The sequence below is a fragment of the Barbus barbus genome (genome assembly GCF_936440315.1).
Source record: "Barbus barbus genome assembly, chromosome: 27".
NCBI lineage: Eukaryota > Metazoa > Chordata > Actinopteri > Cypriniformes > Cyprinidae > Barbus > Barbus barbus.
The window spans coordinates 28,100,849-28,120,260 of record NC_136755.1 but is presented as its reverse complement, the minus strand read 5'-3'; the positions used below and the strand labels follow the sequence as shown (position 1 = coordinate 28,120,260).

Here is a 19,412-nt window from a genome sequence, read left to right as displayed (position 1 = left end):
TGTGTGAGCTATACATCAAGTTTTCTGACAATTTTCCAGGGGGCGCCGTAGAGCCCCTGTGCCACGCCCGGGTCCCAGCCTCAGCGGCGTCCTAATGGCCGCAGGTTCCAATGTGCGTGCCAATTTTCGAGAGTTTTCGGGCACGTTAAGGCCCCCAAAAGTGCCCGGATGATTGAAATAAAAAATAAAAAAAATAAAAAAAAAAAAAAAATAAATAAAAAAAATAATAATCCTTAGAAGAACAATAGGGCCCTGCGCCTTACTGGCTTGGGCCCTAAATATGAGAGCAAAAGAGTAGAGGAGAGACAAGAAAAGAGACAAAACCAGACACATGACAGTAAATAAAAGAAGAGATGAGAAGGAAAAGAGCAGAAGAGAAGAGAAGAGAGCAAAGAAGAGATTAGATGAGAACAATATAGAAGATAAGCAAGAAGTGAAGAAAAGAAGAAATAAAATAGATGAGAGACAGTAAAAGATGCAAAACACAAGAGATCAAGAAGAAATTAGAGAAGAAGAATAGAAAGGAGACAAAATGAGATGATATGAGACCAAAAGGGAAGAAAAGAGACAACATGATAGAAAAAGAGAAGAGATGAGATGAAACAAGTGCAAAATAAACGAGATGAGATGAGAGCAATAAAGACAAGAAAAGGAGAGATGAGAGCCAAAATAGATGAGAAGAGACAAGGTGAGATCAAACGAGAAGACATGAGAGTAAATGAGAAGTAAAGAGAAGAGATCAGATGAGAAAAACAAAGAGAGATGAGAAACAGATGAGCAAAGAAAAGAATAAGATGCAAAACGAGCAACAGAGAAAAGATTAGAGAAGAAAACGAGAAAAGGAGAAGAGACGAGATGCTACAGGAGCAAAAAAGAAGAGACATAATGAGAGCAAAGGAGAAGAAATGAGAGAAGATGAGAGCAAAAGAGAAGACAAGAGAGCCAAAAAGAGTTGAGATGAAAAGAGAGAAGATGAGCGCAAAAGAGACAAGAAGAGAGCAAACAAGAAACGAGATGAGATGAGAACAAGGGAAGACATGAGGGGAAAAAGAGTTGAGAAGGGATGAGACAAGATGAGAGCAAACAAGATGACGAGTGAAAAAGAGAAGAAAGAAATGCAAAAAGACAAGGTATGAGTGAAAAAAGAGCCTACTAGAAGCAAGAAAAGAGTGAAACAGATGATACCAGATGAGATATGACAGCAAAGAAGAGATGCGAGGAGACGAGGGAGGCCCACGTGACCTCATATGACCTCTGAACACATGGCCGTATGTTAACATGCGTCACACATGCAAATGCATTGAAACAATCAGACCAACACACTCCCAGAACAACCATCCAGAGATACACAACATTAAATCTGCTAAACACTCAGTGTGCATTAGATCTGATGATAATAACACAGCCATTACGCATAACCTGCTCTTCAGGGGTCACAGATTATCTTTATGATTTAGCTAGAAGATGCATTTTTGTACATTCTGGCTCTCTCATCCATATTCTCCACATCCGGCTGGTTTAATCTCACTAAAGCACACACAAACAGCCAGCTGATCTGATTTTACAGCTTCACATCAGTCTGCTGGGAAACATCCCAGACTCCTATAGTGACACTTCTGAGTCACGGCGTTTGACAAGGATGTTTCTGTGTGTAATAACTCAACAATATTCCCCCTGTATATTCAATTCTGTTTTCACAGATTTATTCAGATTTGCCTGTTACTAATCAGGCATTGTCTTTTTGTCTAAACGTCCAGTTCTTGATCAGAGCACCACAGTAGTCAGACTATACAAGAGTATATACTATACAACATCACATAATTCATCTTTTCATAATTTTATCATACATTTATTTTCATTTTACATTAATGCAACATTGCATAATAACTGCAAACAAGTGAATATAGGAATAAAAATTGTGAAAAACTTGGCCAGTGATGTAAAAGATGCACTCTTTGCCTCATGATACAGCATATTCTCCTAAAGGCTTAACTAAAGCAAACAGCTTTTTAGCATGAGATGAATCGTGAAAATGATGCTTTCAATGCAGCAAGAGGCCAAGATGTAATTATACAGAGCTTTCTCTTTTAAGCTGTCTCTGAAACTGTGAACTAAAGCATGAACAAATTCTGAATGAATGAATTTATAAACATAATGAGTGTGTTTGCTACAGGATTATTTGATGTGTTCACTGTAATGAGCCGCAGCTGAAAGAATCAACACTGACTGATGAAATGTTGACTTATAATTAATTTAACCAGGAACTGAAGCAGCTAAATCAAATCAACCAATTATATTTAATAGACATATTTTTCATTTTCAAATAAAATTTTCTCTCCTCATGATTCCTTGGATGAACACACGTTAAAACAGTGAACACACACACACACACAAACACACACAAACACACACTGAGTCATTGAGATGGTTTACCCTGTCAGTCACACAAGAGTCAATCCGATTAAGACTTAATGAGTGTTTGACTGATGGACAGTATCAAGAGCAGGTGCTGAACACACACACACACACACACACACACACACACAAATGAAATCTCTTTCACAAAAAAAGCAAAGCAAAAAATAAAATATTGCTTAATGATATTGCTTTAAAACAAAAATAAAGAACTGGTTTATGATTAATTACTTAACATTGTATGATTCCTCTTTGTAAGATGAGAAAAGCTAAACATTGTAAATGATGTTGTTGTTACAACGCATGTCAAAGTGCAATGTTAATTCATGTTTACAGCCCAAAATAAAATACAATTTATTAAAAATATATTAAAAAACCCAATAAAATAAAAAGGTTAAATAGAATGGAATAGAATAATAAAAATACAAATTTTAAAAACAAAATAAAACAAAAATATAAAATAAAAGTATAATTGAAAAACAAAAAATAGATTAAACAAATACAAAAAAACTACAAAATAAAAAAGATAAAATAAAATAGCATGAAAAAAACCAAATGAAAACAAAAAATAGATTGAAAACAAGATTAAACAAAATACAAAACAAAATAATAAAATAAAACTCGTTCTTTTAGAAATGTAGAAAGCAAAAACACTAGTGTCAAAACACTACAAACCATCACAAACAATCTGCAATCAGAAACTCTGCACACCCTGACACACAAACACTGCTCAGCACTACAACAGCAGCAAACAGAAAGACATGTACCTCCGGCCCAGCACAAGGGGAAAGGACTACAGCGTCTTTTCTCCATGAACGCGGCTGACTGTCTGTCTGAGGCCGTGCTGAGGGTCAGCCAGCACCCGTCGCTCTCAAACACCCTCATGAGACCCAGCAATGTCCCGCCACACACCCAGACAATCCACACAGAGGAGTCCTGACTCGGGGCGATCACAGGAGAAGACAGATGGTGTCTGTGTGGCTCTTCTTCACTGAGGCGACTGAGCCGATCGAGTCAGGAAAGGCCAGTGCAGAGGCTCGAGGGGGAGGAGCCACTGCAGACTCATTAATATGCAAATCCCACAATCATTTCCTTCAGCAGTGGATGTTTACCAACCCGACCACGACTGCAAATCATCGCTGACCTGCGTGCCTTTTTATTGCCTCTGTCCCCAAACGCCCATTTGTGTGTCCCAGCATGCTCACTGCATGTTTTCTTTACACTACAGCTCTCTAACAAAACCTAGTGAGCTGCCTTGCTCTTTACTGCCTACATAGGCAGCTGCCTTCTAAGGGGCCGCTGACATAGTTCTTGTTTTCTTGTTTTATTATTAGTCAACACAGTGTTTTTAAAATTATTATAATAAATCAATAAAACATAATAAATAATAATAATAAAAATTATCACTATTTAAATTTAACATCACTTTTTAAATAGTTTTTTTTATTAATTCACTATATAACATTATTATTAAGTATTATTTATTTACTATTATAATAAAAAATAATTCAAGGACAAATAATAATAATAATAATAATAATAATTATTATTATTATTATTATAAATGCAAATAGAATACAAATTTATATACATTTATAAATATATTTTTTGTATTGCATGCTTCTAAAACTCCAGGAACATTTACAATTAATAATTTTATATATATATATATATAAAAAAAAGATCAATTGAAACGATCTTGCTAAAGTAATAATTATATTAATTTATATTAATACATCAATACTGACATTTAAATTAGTATTATTAATCATATTAATATAATTTAAATATTAACTTTGATTTTTAATCATAGTGACATTAATACTATTTTCTATTGAATAAATTACAATTAATATTTCTATTTCATCATTCACCATCTGAGCTCATTGCAAAGCAATTTTATAATAATATACAATTTAAATAAAATATATTACATAAAACAAACATAAATAAAGTGAGTCTCATAAATATATTATAATTTATAATTATATTATAATTTATTTGGAAATATATTATTTATTATTACAATAAATTAAATACATATGAATAGTATGCAGTAAAAAGCACACTAGTACTGCATTTCAAATACAGACACTGTGGATTACAGATGCATAAAAGCTCATTTGTGAAGTAATTGAACACATTCTGAGATGTGAGATGCTTTCATATACTGGATCAAAAATCAAATATCACACTAAGCTAGTCAACCAGTGCTGTAAACACATTTGAAAACATCTGAACACAATCTAGAGCACTGACTCAAATTATATAAAGCTGTCATCTGACACAATCTATGTCAGTCAAAGCATGGAAATGCATGGATTCTGTACAGATCGTGTTGTGTATGTGGGTTAAACCAGCATCTTCTAACTGCTACAGCACAAATAATTGTGATTTTATTCCACAAGACAAAGTGTGTGTGCATCTAAGATCCACGTCACCTGGCATTTGGAGAAAGTTTGGGGTCGAACTTTTCCTCAAAAATGAGCTAAATCTGAGAAAAACACCCACTGGGGATGTTCTGAAGGATAAAATGATTCATAAAGTAAACAATGTTTTCTTTTCGGGGCTGGTCTGAGGTTTGGGTTATTCTGTAGTCATTAGTTATGTAAACGCGCGCGTGTGTGCGTGTGTGTGTGTGTGTGTGAGAGAGACTGAATCCAATCATTGGCTTTATCAGCAGGAGATCTTCTAAAGCTCTCGTTCATTCAGGATCCTCACAGATGGAACCAAACCGTGACGGTCAGAGCCGTCCTGTGCGTGAACACAAGATCTCTGAGCATCTGTCTGAACACTGTGCTACAAGAGGAAATTCCACGATGATTGCATTGATCCACGCAGAAGAACAAACACACAGGAGTGTTTAGAACTGAGACGACTGATACCATTTCATTGGAAACAAGATCCCTGCTCCTTGGTTATGTTCAGAATAGCATACTAACATACTACTCTATTTCTATACACACACACACACACACACACAGACACACACACACAGACACACACACACACAGACACACACAGACACACACAGACACAGACAGACACAGACACACACACACACACACAGACACACACACACACACACACACACACAGAGACACAGACACACACACAGAGACACAGACACACACACACACACACACACAGACACACAGACACACACACACACACACACACACACACAGACACACAGACACACACACACACACACACACACACACACAGACACACACAGACACAGACACACACACACACACACACACACACAGACACAGACACACACACACACACAGAGACACAGACACACACACAGACACACACACTCTCTGCTTCTGTAAACTGTAAATATTTGTAAACCAGTGGTATTTCAGCATAATTAATACAAAATAATACTTTTTCTTAATATTTTGAATTACATTTCATTTTATTTATTTTTTATTTTAAACTATAGTTCAAGTTTTACTAATTTTGTGTCTTGGGGGGTTATTTAGTTATATATATACATTTAGTCATTTAGTCATTTGGCAGACGCTTTTATATATATAGTTTTTTATATATATAGTTTTTATACATTTTTACTCATTAGTTTTAGTTTATTTTGTTTTAGTTGATTATTTTATTTGACTGTCACATATTGTCGTAAACTGAAGAGCTGCTCAACTATTTTTTGTAGATTTTCAACAATGTCCAATAAATTAACAACAATAAGTACAACTTAAAAACTCTAAAAAATAGCTGTAAAACCTTACCCCATCAAAATTAAAACAAAATAAAATAGAATAGAATATCTAGTGCATACAGGATGGTCCTGTTATTTTAGTACTTCAAGTCAAGCTAAATGAAAATGAGACATTTTGTCTTGGCATCTAGCTAAAATAAAATGTTTAATAAAAAAAATTAATTTGATCTCAACTCAAGTAATGAAAATATGTTTTATAGTTTTAGTTTTTAGTTCACTATAATAACCCTGCTGTAAAGACAAAATGTGCAAAATATGCAAAGCACACTTAGTACTGTATCCCATAATGCACTGCAGAGCCAGTGTGTGAACGAACGATCACAAATCTCAGCCACAATCTTTCTTTAAATTATTATTTTGTCAGATTGCCATTTTTTTATTGGGTTTCACTTGCAAATGTCAGACATTTCTCAGACATTTTTAAACCAAACTGGATGAGTGTTATTATTTCAGAGATCATAACTGGACGTCACATGCCTCTGTGTCCTTCAAAAAAGACACACGGGTGGTTAAATTACAGCACTAACCATGACAGCAGTGCTGGGCGTTCATGCAGACACTATATGAGCTGCGGATCTACACCCCCTACACAAAACCCCAAACACAGAGAGCGCCAGACAAAGAGGCTGCTGGGAAGGGAGGGGTGCAGCTCTTTCCTATACAAACCCTTCACATCCGGCCCACTGATCCTGACAAAAGCCTTTACAAACGCCTCTGACTCCCTCAGCAGGACACACTGCTGCACTGAGACACACTCCACCGCATGCTTCACACACACACACACAACACACACACAACACACACATAATGCACGGGACAGGACTGAGGAGGGGTCAGGACTACAGGAGGCCGAGTGTGTCCTTTGGCACTGAAATCCCAAGAGATCAAGCTTCAGAGGACAATTTATCATCAAGAAACTGTACAAACATCAGAGTATGGTAGATACTCCACTTACAAAAAAGTACCATGATATTCACGTGGATTCTGTGAGGAAGGAAAGAAGTAAGAAAGAAAGAAAGAAAAATATATAAATATATATAATTAAACAAAATTATAAAATATTTTTTTAAATATATAAAATATAAAAATTAATAAATTACAAAATTACAATGCATTTTATATTTATATTTATAAAAATGTGAATAAATGACTAAATAAATAAATATTTTATATTTAATATTTGATAGAAGACATAAAGCCAAAAAAAAATAAATACATAATATAATTCTAATATATTTGTATAAATATATAATTTGAATATAGTGAATATATAATTTTTTATAATATAAAAAATTTAAAATAAGTCAATAAATCAATACAACTGCAATATATTTTATATTAATGTATAATTATAAAATATAATATTCATTATTTATAATCATTTTAAGTGTTTAATATAATGAATAAATTTTTAAATAAATGTATAATATTTTATATTAACATGTAATTTATATAAAAGATAAATAAAATAAATAAAATCATAATATATTTTATACTAACAATGCATCTAAAATATACCATAAAAACTTAAAATAAATAAAATTATAGCATTTTTATTAATATGTAATTTATCTGAAATATAATATATATTTATCTGAAATATAATATATATATATATATATATATATATATATATATATATATATATATATATATATAACCTAAAAATAAATAAACAATAAAATTATAGCATATTTATATTCATATATAATTTATATGAAATATACATTTTATATTATATAGTTTCTATAAAATATGGAAATGTAAAAAATAAATACTACAATTTGAATATATTATTTAAAAAAAAAAATATGTGCATTAGGCAGTAAGTACACTATGCATTCCTGCAGATGCTAGAAAGCACATCTGTGGAGTAATTAAACAGTGTGTTGATGAACAAGGTGCGACGGTTAACAGTTGCATCTTTAATACGACACATGCTGGTAAATCAGGTGCTTCTCATCAATGTTGCAGCAGCACAAACTCCTTCTCTGTTTCTAAATGCACCACTTACATGCTGATTAAACTTCACCTGCTAACAGTCAATCTCACAAAATCAGCGGTTAATTCTACACAATTTAATCTTGCAGTTCTACTGGATTGATGCCTTCTGGCCAGCTTTTTAAACTCTGTATTGCAGCACCCTCAACACTATTGATCGCTTAGGATTAATGGCTTGAACTGTAGCATTCCTCACGGTCTGCCATATGAATAAATGCTAAAAGAGAGAAAGCGGATCTTATGCAAATAAACACTGACTGAAAAGCAGTAAACAAACAATTAAATGAGCATTTCCATATGAGTCTGATCATCCCTCACAATCCCTTAATAATATCTCAAGTCTTACAGTAAGTCAATTACAGCACTCATAAGAAACACTGTCTGAATTCTATTGTGAATGCAGCAGATTCCCGCAGTGCACCGCTGTCAGAAGCACACAGACTGTTGGTTTGTGTCTCCGCCGGTGACGTGCGTGTGAATCTGCCGTTTCTATGGCAGCAGAGACGGAGGCCCCAGACGGCCGGGTCTGTCCCGCACGGCACCCGCAGGACACTGATGAATATTAAATGAGACAGCGTTAATGACTCATCAGTTCATTTCCTCTCGTTACCACGTCAAACCAACCTCAGCGAGACACAAACTAATGAATCAAAACCTCAACGCACCACCAAAGATGAAACACACAAACACACATGCATGCAAATGGACAAAAACACACAGCAAATAAAAACTAAATCAGAAACACAGAGTGTTCATAATAACAAACAAGTACTAGGCTATTATGAGCTTTTTTGGGACTCTTTTACTAGTTTTGAGAACAAAAGATGCATATATGTGTAGACTAAGTTTTAAAAAGTACTTTAGTTCTCATGAAGTATTTTATTAATTTCTTTTATTTGGAGTAAATTGGTATTGACATTTCATTGTAACAGGACAATAATTCAGTGTTCCTTAATGACAAACATCCTTAGGTACCTGTTATGATGCTGAAAAAGTCAATAAATCAATTAATAAATCAATATATGAATCTATATGAGCTTTATAAATATGGTAATCATTCAAAAATATCATGAAAAAAAATAATGCATTAATGAAGCATGGTACCGCCACAGAATTTTGTAAGTGGCATCCCCTTCTCTGACCGGTGGAATAAATTAATCAATTAAAATAAATTAGATATTTAGATATAATAGATATTTATAATGGAAAATAACAAAAATACTGATTAAGAAAACTAATACTTTACAGCCTCATTCATTAACGTGAACTAACAAATGAGCAAAATATATTTACAGCATTAGTCTTTTTTAACGTTTATTAATAAAAATAAAGTTCATGCTTGTTCACATGGCACTAGATAAGGTTGATGAATAAATAAATGCTGAAATCAACATTATTTAATAATAATAAATGCTTCAGACGAATTGTTCATTATTAGTTCATGTTAACTAATGTTAATAAATGAAACCTAATAGTAAAGTGTTACCAGAAACGTATGTTTTACACAACTTCAAGTTTCAAATCTTTATTGTCATAGGGACAAAATTATGTTCTTAAATAAAGATAAAATAAAAATACATAGTTTCATTGCTATAAAGTTTCATTAGCCACTAATTGTTATTATTTCTGACACATTAAAGCACAGTGAGCTCAACAGAACAGACAAAACCTCCAACAATCACCCTCCACAGCCTTCACAGCCGCTGATTTAGTCTGTGTTACTCTGCTTGAAATAAACACACAGAGAGAGTTTATGATGAAGTCACTCACCTGTGTAAAATGAAACTCTGGAAATGTCTGTGGAGAGAGAAAGAGAGAGAGAAAAGGGAGGTCAGGTCCTTGGTTTTGTCGTCTCAGCACATTGAGCAGAGCATGTGGTTTTATAGGTCATCTGTGATCTCAGGGGACGGAGATACGGGATCCACGGCGCCCCCTGTCTGCGGTGCAGAGCGCTGCGTATCTGGGACAAAACTACTGCCAAGACCACCGGCAAAATCAGACATATTCATAACACACTGAGAATAACCAAGTCAAAATCAGAAGATACATGAGCGCTCGACTGGATTTCAAATGAGTTTCATTTAAATATCAACTTTGTTCCTACTACTGATGTTTCTACTAAAATCCTCAGCAGAAATAAAACATACACAAATGAGTCAATAGTTGACATACAGAAAGATTATTGAGCTATAAAATTAACGTTAACCCTTAAATGCATGAATGTTTCGCCAACCATTATTCAGGGGTGCAAACTCATCAGGAGTGACAAACTTATTTTTCTTCTGAATACAAGAATAATTTTACTTGTCTAGAAAATGCTTCTTGATTTAAGATTTTTAAGATATATTTGGACTGGAAACAAGACAAAAACTCAAAGCATTTTTTGCAGTGCACCATTCAAGGTTAAACACCTTTATATGATTAAAAGACGTTTGAGCGACAACTACGGCGAACTAATGTAACGATAACGAAACTTACAGTCTTCATAGCTATCGCAACAGCAGCCTCACGCAAAACAAAACAAACAACAACAAAAAACAGCAGCCTCACGCGGTAATCACCATTTAAACGGATCATTTACAGCAGATACAAATGCATTCCGTCCGAAATATGGACAGTTGCTAGTGTAGCAGAGGCCAGCGGGTAAGTGCTGTGCAGGTTAAACCTCACTCCCTGATTTCAAGTGGCGCGCTCTAGTTTGAATCCCGCTCGGAGCGGGGCGAGTAGGACCGCAAAACCTGCAGCGTCTAAAAGTTAGGCTTCAGGAGTGAGATTGGTTGGATGAGGGAAAGAACATTAAGGTAAGCCAATCAGAGGCAGAGTAGGGCGGGTCCATTCCTTTGCCAACAAGAGAGGGTGCTCGCTGCAGAACCAAATGGGACAAGTTTGCACCCCTGATTATTACATATTCGGGTCTTTAGCGACCCAGACCTATATATCTAGCACATAAAACATAAATTTTGCTCCTACTTCTTGCCTTATCGTTCCGCAGTCGTTTGCGTCTTGTGTGTTTTATCCGCCATCTCTATCTTTCTGTCGCTCGGCTCGGCTGTTCACTGAACGCTCTCTCTTCCACATCATGAGTAGACACACCCCTCACTGCTGATTGGCTACAACATTGTTTTGGTACTCGGCCCAGACTCAGTTTTCTAAAACGTTTTTGAAAAATTACATACCCTGCCTTTAAGCAGTTCAGAACATTTAAATAAAAATGTCTGGGTTCACACTAAGATTACTTTGATGGAAGACTTTAGTGTCTTGACAAATCATTGAGATCTCTGACTTTGATGTCTTTATAAATCATTAAGATCTCTTCTGAAACTCTAGAGGAGACACGTATGAAATGAATGTTTTTATTTCCTCGAGGGAAACATCTGAGATGAGGAAGCCTGAAAAAGTTCAAAAGCAGATGATATTAAAGAGAAATTAAACAGACATAAGCGCTCAACTTGTTTTCAGTTCTGTTTCATTTATAAGTATCAACTTTGTCTCGGATGTTTCTCCTGATAAACTCATCAAGGGGGATAAAAATTGGCTCAAAGAGTCAATAGTTGTCATCCAATAAGAGGACAGAGCTATAAAATAATGTTGAATAGTTCAGAACATTTGATGAGAAATGATGGAGTTCATACTGAGTTTCTGTCAGTTTTGATTCCAGTCTTTGATGTCTAGACAAATCAAGATCTCTTCTGAAGCTCTAGAGGAGACACATGAGAGATGAATGGGGTCTTGTTCTCAGGAGCAACATCTGAGACGCAGAAAACTGAAAACTAAAGTCAAAATCAGAAGATCTGTATTGTTCAGTGGTTGCTCTTTCATTGCTCAAGAGAATTAATGGAGCTCTAAACTACGTTTCAATTAGGTATCAACTTTGTCTCAGATATTTCTTCTAAAAGTTCTTAAGAAAATTATGAATAGACACAAATGAGCCAACCACTGACATACAGTAATCTAAAATCTCCATTTGCTCTTAATTTAATCCCATTGCTTTCTATGAGAAACAGCTGAAACTTTAAAGAGATCTCTTTCTTTCCTGACAATTTTTTTTTTAATGCAGCCAATAAAAACTGATGACATACAAGACAAGCGTCTCTAAAAGAGGACACTTTCTGACAATCTGATGAATGGTGAGTACACGAGGACAGACGGGACATCTGAAACCGGACTCAGCACTGAGACTGAAGCCAGACACGAGCAGGAAGGAAACGACCAATTTACTGGAGCTCAGTAACAAGGGAAAGCTTTATCAACTGTCAGTCGCATGTACAGATCAATACACCGAGATGATTCACCGCCTCCTGATCGTGTGTGTGTGTGTGTGTGGGGTGGGGGGTGGGCTATGTAAAGATATTGCATCCAGATGACAAGTTTCTCGTAAACACGGAGTAATCAACTCAACATGGTTTTCCTAATTCTGATCTTGCATGGAAGTGCTGCGCTGATTGATAGTTACCAAACATATCAAAATGTCACATTTCAACATTTCTATGGCACTGAATGCAATATATTACATACTACACTGTGAAAAAAAAATTATTTAAAGATGATATGTTTTACAAATGCTATTTCAGCCTTTTTAATTAAAATGTTCTCATTTAATTCAGATTGTTACTAACAATTTAAAAGAAAAGTATTTGTTTCTGTACCAACTTCAGTGTACCAGTCAAAAAAAAAGTTGTTTTATGGATAAATATAAAATGATGCCTTCTGCGTTTATTGTTCTTTGTAACAACAAAATTTGGACTGAATAGGAACAACAGTCTTCTTTCTTAACTAATTTTCACATAAGTTAATTTTTAAACTCATAAAAGCATTAACAATATTGTGAGAAAAATAACAGTGATATTTTAGCATCTGATTGCATTGCAATTTATATGTAAAAAAAATAATAACATTTTAGCTTTGTACAAAAAAATACAAAGCACGATAAACGCAGAAGACATCAGTTATATCCATGAAACAACATTTTTGTTTAAATTAAAATTTTGGTAGTATTGTATTGCATTCAATGCCATAGAAAGACAGAAATGAAAAATGTAATGCATTTGGTGCTCAGTGCTATTTTGCAACATTAATTTCCCCCCAAAAAATTCCAAACCAAATAACAAAAGAATGAGACTACATGAAGAGCACAAACTTAAATAAACACAAAGAATCAGAATCAAAGCAGAATAGCGGGTTCATCAAAACTGGGTCATTTTTTTCCAGAGTGCTACACAAGACAAGGCTGTTTGTTTGTCTATATTGGTTGATAACTGTTTATATCTGTTGGAGACACACTAAAACACAACCACACACACACTAAACCAGGGCTGTCCAAACTCGGTCCTGATGGGCCAGTCTCCTGCAGAGTTTAGCTCCAACCCTAATTAAACAAACCTGAAGCAGCTAATCAAGCTCTTTCTAGGCATACTAGAAGCTTCCATGCAGGTGTGTTGAGGCACGTTGGAGCAGGACACCGGCCCTCCAGGGCCGAACTTGGACAGCCTTGCACTAAACTAACAGATGTGCGCTGACTCGTGTGACTGGACAGACCAGAGACAGAGATGACATTAGGGAATTGTAAGAAAATAAACACACAACTACACACCCTTAGACACACATTTTTATCAGCTTAGACTCAACCCATCACCGATCACACATTCATTTCTAAGCACACATCCTGTAACATCTTTTCTTTGATTAGGGATGGAAAATATTGAATATTTAGGATATATTTAATAGCATTTTATCAATATAAAACGTAAAACAGTTTAAGATGTGTCAGTAAATACTATTGTTTACTGTATTGCTATATTGATGACTATAAATGAAAAGGGATCAAATATTATTCTTCCTAGTGTACATTATTTGTAGCATATCTTATACTTTACCAACCTTTATACTGTGTCTGTGTGTGTTACATGAATTATTATTATATAATGCATGTAATATTTAGAATAATTGTATTTATATGCATTTTACATAATTATGTGCACGCGTGTGTGTAAAATAATTTAAATAATATATATGTTATATAATAACAATATTATAGAATGATGTTAAAAATGTATTTTATTTTTTTTTCTACAATATTGCTATTCTATAACATGTAATATATTTATTTATTTTTATATGCATTTTACTTAATTGTGTGTGTGTAAAATTATTTAAAATAATATATATACTATAGAATAATATTATAGAATGAGGTAAAAAAATATGTATTTTTCATATTTGTATTCTATAATATTATTATTCCATGATTTATAAATATAAATATTATTTATATTTATTTCCCATATTTATATTTATTAAATATCTTTTTATCTATAAAATCTAACATATAAAATATTACATATATTTATATTTACATATATATTTAAAAAAATATTAATATATTTTATTTTTCTATAATGTATATATCATTCTATAATAATAGTTATCTTTAACATGCATAATATTTTTTTATTTGTATGTATTTTACATATTTATCTTTAATTAAATATTTTAGAATATAAAAATATAGAATATATTGTAGAATATGAAAACAATATTATAATCATATTTTAGCTAGTTATGCATCCATAGAGCATATGTATGTAAGCTGAACGCCTTCACCTTTAGTGTAAGGAAGCTTTCCAGAGAAATCGTCAACTTTCCCTTGGGTTAGGTAATGAAATCAGGCACTTTTAGATGCATATGAGCCAGAGAATCCTGTAAACCTGGATCTACCCTCATTTGTCACTTTGGATAAAAGCGCCTGTTAAATGAATAACTGTAACATACTCTGAGATGTCACACGTTCTCAGTGTAAAGTTGCACAATGCTGTTGATAAAGAGTGTGAATGAGGTGAACAGATGGAGGGAAACGAGAGACCGCGAGATGGGCATCAGCTGTGCGTTAGCCCAGAATGAGATCCGGGTCACGGCACCAGATTCACAGATGGGCTCCTCTAGCATCTCACATAAACCCTGGCAGCAATAACTCTGCTGTTATGGGCTCTCTTTGATGTGGACAAACTATAACAACCCAGAACAGACCGCTGCACTCCTTTATGAGCTCTGACATCGGATCCTAATGGATGACAGACCCTCATGACCCTCACATGTGGATTCCCTCATGGCTTTTCTCTCCGGACACCAATTATACAAACACTCCAAATAATCAATATTGTTAGCGACTAATCAAATCTACATGTGAATGGCATGGCAAGGCCGCTCTATTGACGGTGTGTCCAGAGATTAAAGGATCAGTGTGATTTTAATACACTTCTTTCACACTTCATTTACGCTGGCGGACATTTTTAATGGATCGTGCACACTTTTCCATGTCAAACCCTTTCTTACGCACCATTGTTGATGCTGTCGGCTCCATATGTCACATGCTGAGGATTGGGACGCGATGCAAAGGTCACCAATAGTGGAGACGAGCAAGACTGCGCAGACCCAAACACCTTCTTATCAAGCTGTTAGTCTTTGAGCTCGACTGGTTATGTGAGGATGGAGTGAAACTGAACACAAACGGCTCTGTGTTTCAGCTCCGTCAGGATGATAAAGCATAAACCGCTCCAACTGCAGCATTATCACAGTCACTCAAAGCAGATACGGATCAGATCTTCATGACAAGATGCTTGCTTATTTATACTTCAAGCTGATTAAAGGGATAGTTCATCCTAAAAAGAAAATCCTTTCATCACTTACTCACCCTTTTTGCAAACCTGTATGAGTTTCTTTCTTCTGTTAACACAATATTTTGAAGAATGTTGGTGTCCAAACTGTTTCTGGTTCCCATTGACTTCCATTGCTTTTTTCCATATTATGGAAGTCGATGGCTACTAGCAGATTTTTGTTTTTCAACATTCTTCAAAATATCTTCTTTTGTGTTCAGCAGAAGAAGAAAAAAATCTTACAGAGTTGGAGCAACATGAGAGTGAGAAACTTATTTTTGGGGTGAACTGTCCCTTAAAATGCACAAGTGATCACAAAAAGTCCTTGCCAACAATGGCACCAAAAAGAGGGGTTTTTGGGGGGCCAAATCTGTAACAAAATGGTACCGAAAACAGCTTATTAAACCTAAAATGAAAGAGAAACATAAATGTTTCTGTTCACACCACTCTTTAAAAGTTTGGTGATTTAAAAAAAAAAGGAATTTATGCTTTTATTCAGCAAGGATGCATTAAATTGATCAAAAGTGACAGTAAATGCACTTTACAAAAGATTTCTATTTCAAATAAACACCATTCTATTGAACTTTCTAAGAAAACGTATCGTGGTACACTTTGAACTGAAAATAATGAATGATTCTCGAGCAGCAAATCAGCCTATTAGAGTGATTTCTGAAGGATCGTGTGACACTGAAGACTGGAGCAATGATGCTGAAAATACAGCTTTGATCACAGGAATAAATTACATTTTAAAAGATATTAATATAGAAATCAGTTATTTTAAATTGTATTACTATTTCACAATATTACTGTATTTTTGAGCAAATAAATGCAGCCTTGATGAGCAGAAGAGCCTTTTTTCAAAAGCATTAAAAATTGAACTGACCTCAAACTTTTGAACAGTGCTCTAGGCCAATATTACTGCATCTACAACTTTTTAAAGAGATTTGTCAAAAGTGCAATTCCTTTCTTCATGCACAAAACCTTGAAAAACTACAAAAAGCACCTGAGTTCTTTTCTCAGTGCTACCTTATTAATCCGCACTTACCCTTGAGGATCTATAAATACTCAAGCATCTGTGTCCTAACGCAGCGAAACCGTCCCAGCTGTGATTTATTTACCTTCAAACCGGGCCGTGGCGAGAGGTTCTGCTGCAGAGGACAGACGACGGCTTTGTCTCTCAGCTGTAATTATTGAATGACAGGATGACGGACAGAGAGAGTGTCATTGAAAATAAACCTGTTTCTCTGTACTGCATCAGAACAGTCACACGTATGCTGACCAAGGACATAATGTTAGGTGACTTCTCAGTTTACATGCACAACAATAACTGATAATATAACTATCAAAAATCTGCTCAGTTAATGTTGTTGCAACAAGCTGGATGGTCTGAATCCATAATAATCTGAAGACGCCCTTCTGTCTGAGAGCTTTAGATTCATTTAATTCACAGTCGCCTGATTTACTCTTTCCTGTATTACATTAGACTGATGTACGTTCAGCTTTGAAGATGCTTCTTCAGATGGTTTCTGTATCTCTCTAGAAAGCACCATATCTAAGATGATATCTGTATGGATCAGACATCAAACGAGCAACTCATACTACCCATAATGCACTGCGGCACCAGTGGGGGTTGCTTCCCATAGTCCTCGGCTTGACAGAGCAGCCAGGTGCTGATGCAGCAGGACTGATACAAGGTCAGAGAGAAAGAATGGAAACTTTTGAAACTTTTTGAGTTTAATGTTTGAGATGGGAAAATATTATTACAGGACTGGGAGAGAACTGATAATATTATTCATATTATTATTTAAGAGTGAGAATGCTACTGTTAATGTTGTTCTTAACAATATAATAATAGTCAACATTTGATGCAACTGATGTAATCTAATCTATTGTGCACAGAAAAAAAAATACTCTTTTCTTTAGAAAATCTCAAAATAAAATATACAAATTAAAAATAAAATACACAAAATTTAATAAAAAATAAAATATTTCACTTACATCAAACAAATAAAAATAATAAAATAATAATTATAATAAAATAAATCAAATAAAATAATACACTAGCTTGTGTAGTGTTTTTAAAAAGGAGCAGAATCCTAATGTGGCAAAGGCCATTACATTATTCACATTCGCTCACATTCATATTCTGCTGGCAACTAATTTATCTGAATCAAGTTTAGTCCACATCTCATTCATTTCTTCAAAAAATTAATAAAATAATAAAATAAATTTAGCAATTAAATTCAAATAAAATCATTTAAATAAAATAATTAAAACCCTAGTTTTCTAGTGTTTTTTTTTTATAGCTAACTATCTATCTATCTATCTATCCTGTATGTATGTGTGTGTGTGTATATATATATATATATATATATATATATATATATATATAGTGCTATCTATCCATCTATATATATATATATATATATATATATATATATATATATATATATATATATATAGATAGATAGACAAAGGCATTTTTCTGGCTACCAGTTTCTATGAATGAAGTCTGTGTTGCTGATTGCATCATCTCATTCATCCTAAAATGTACCAAACATCTGCACTTTCTCTGAACATCTGTTTAAAACACTCTAGTGTGGAGGAAAAAAAATTCACCACCCACTTTCCTAAACCAGATTATCTGCCTACCAAATACACAGAAATGTTTTAAAAGAAACATATCTTGAAAGCATTTCTCTGCATTTGTCACAATGCATTCTACCATTGATTTCTCTGCAAGTGATGTTGCCTTGATTAAAATGACCTCAAATTTGGAACATTTTGAAAAATAAAACAGAATTTGGATTGGAAATGAACAAAACTTGGGGGAAAATAAAATGCTTTTCCTTGGGCCCTAATCTATGAGGGTTAATAATGCTGTCTAGTAAGGCAGCTCACTAGGATTTGGATCAGAGCTTAAAAAATGTAAAATGATTTCTGACTTCAATAGCTGCACATAAACACTTCACTTCACTTATAAACACAAAGCACAGATATAACAGTGGCACGTGAGAGAACTGAACTCAACTGGATCTGACAGACGATGGAGGGCTGTTTAACACACACACACTCCTCCGTGAGAGGAACACACCTCATTCAAGGGCCCGGGGCAAAACAAGCACACACACACACACACACACACACACACCCTACAGGCTCAAACACCTGCCAAGCACACTCAGGCCAGCATTCATGACCTCACACACACACGCGGCACGCTTACAAGCGCAGGAAGGCAATCAGTCATAAGTAATCCAAATATCAGGGTCACAGAGTTCAGTGCATGTACCGACAACACACATGAATACAGTCAGAACAGAAATAATAACCGCACATACATCAATCTGCATCTGACCTTAATATCACTATGCCAACAACAACAACTCCAAATGCTAACAATAGACTCTCTTAATTAATTATCATACATAAATATGCATATATGCATGCAGAAGCATTCGACCTACATTTTGCTTACAGTTCCCAAAAAATCAGTGTGAAATAGGAAACACAGAATCGAAGAATTACACATGCATACTTCAAAAGATGTAAAATACTTAGTGTATCAACCAGCATCTAGCTGTTTATGTAATCTATAACGTTAT

The 19,412-nt window shown here is 34.5% G+C and overlaps 1 protein-coding gene across 4 annotated transcripts in view; it reads right to left on the bottom strand.

Moving 5' to 3' along the window:
* The window catches only part of LOC306847540 (focal adhesion kinase 1-like), a 90,964-nt gene that overhangs the window by 57,840 nt on the left and 13,712 nt on the right, over window positions 1-19,412 (bottom strand). The window contains exon 2 of one of the 4 annotated variants that reach the window (XM_079381526.1): window positions 9,929-9,955. The exons of 1 other annotated variant lie outside the window; for it this stretch is intronic. Coding sequence is in view for 2 of the 3 variants with exons in the window: in XM_079381524.1 (XP_079237650.1) it covers window positions 3,183-3,300 (118 nt within the window). In the remaining variant the exon portion in view is untranslated. Of the gene's footprint in view, window positions 1-3,182; window positions 3,546-9,928; window positions 9,956-19,412 lie in introns of those variants that run through there. 2 more of the 4 variants (XM_079381524.1, XM_079381523.1) reach the window with 2 other exon arrangements.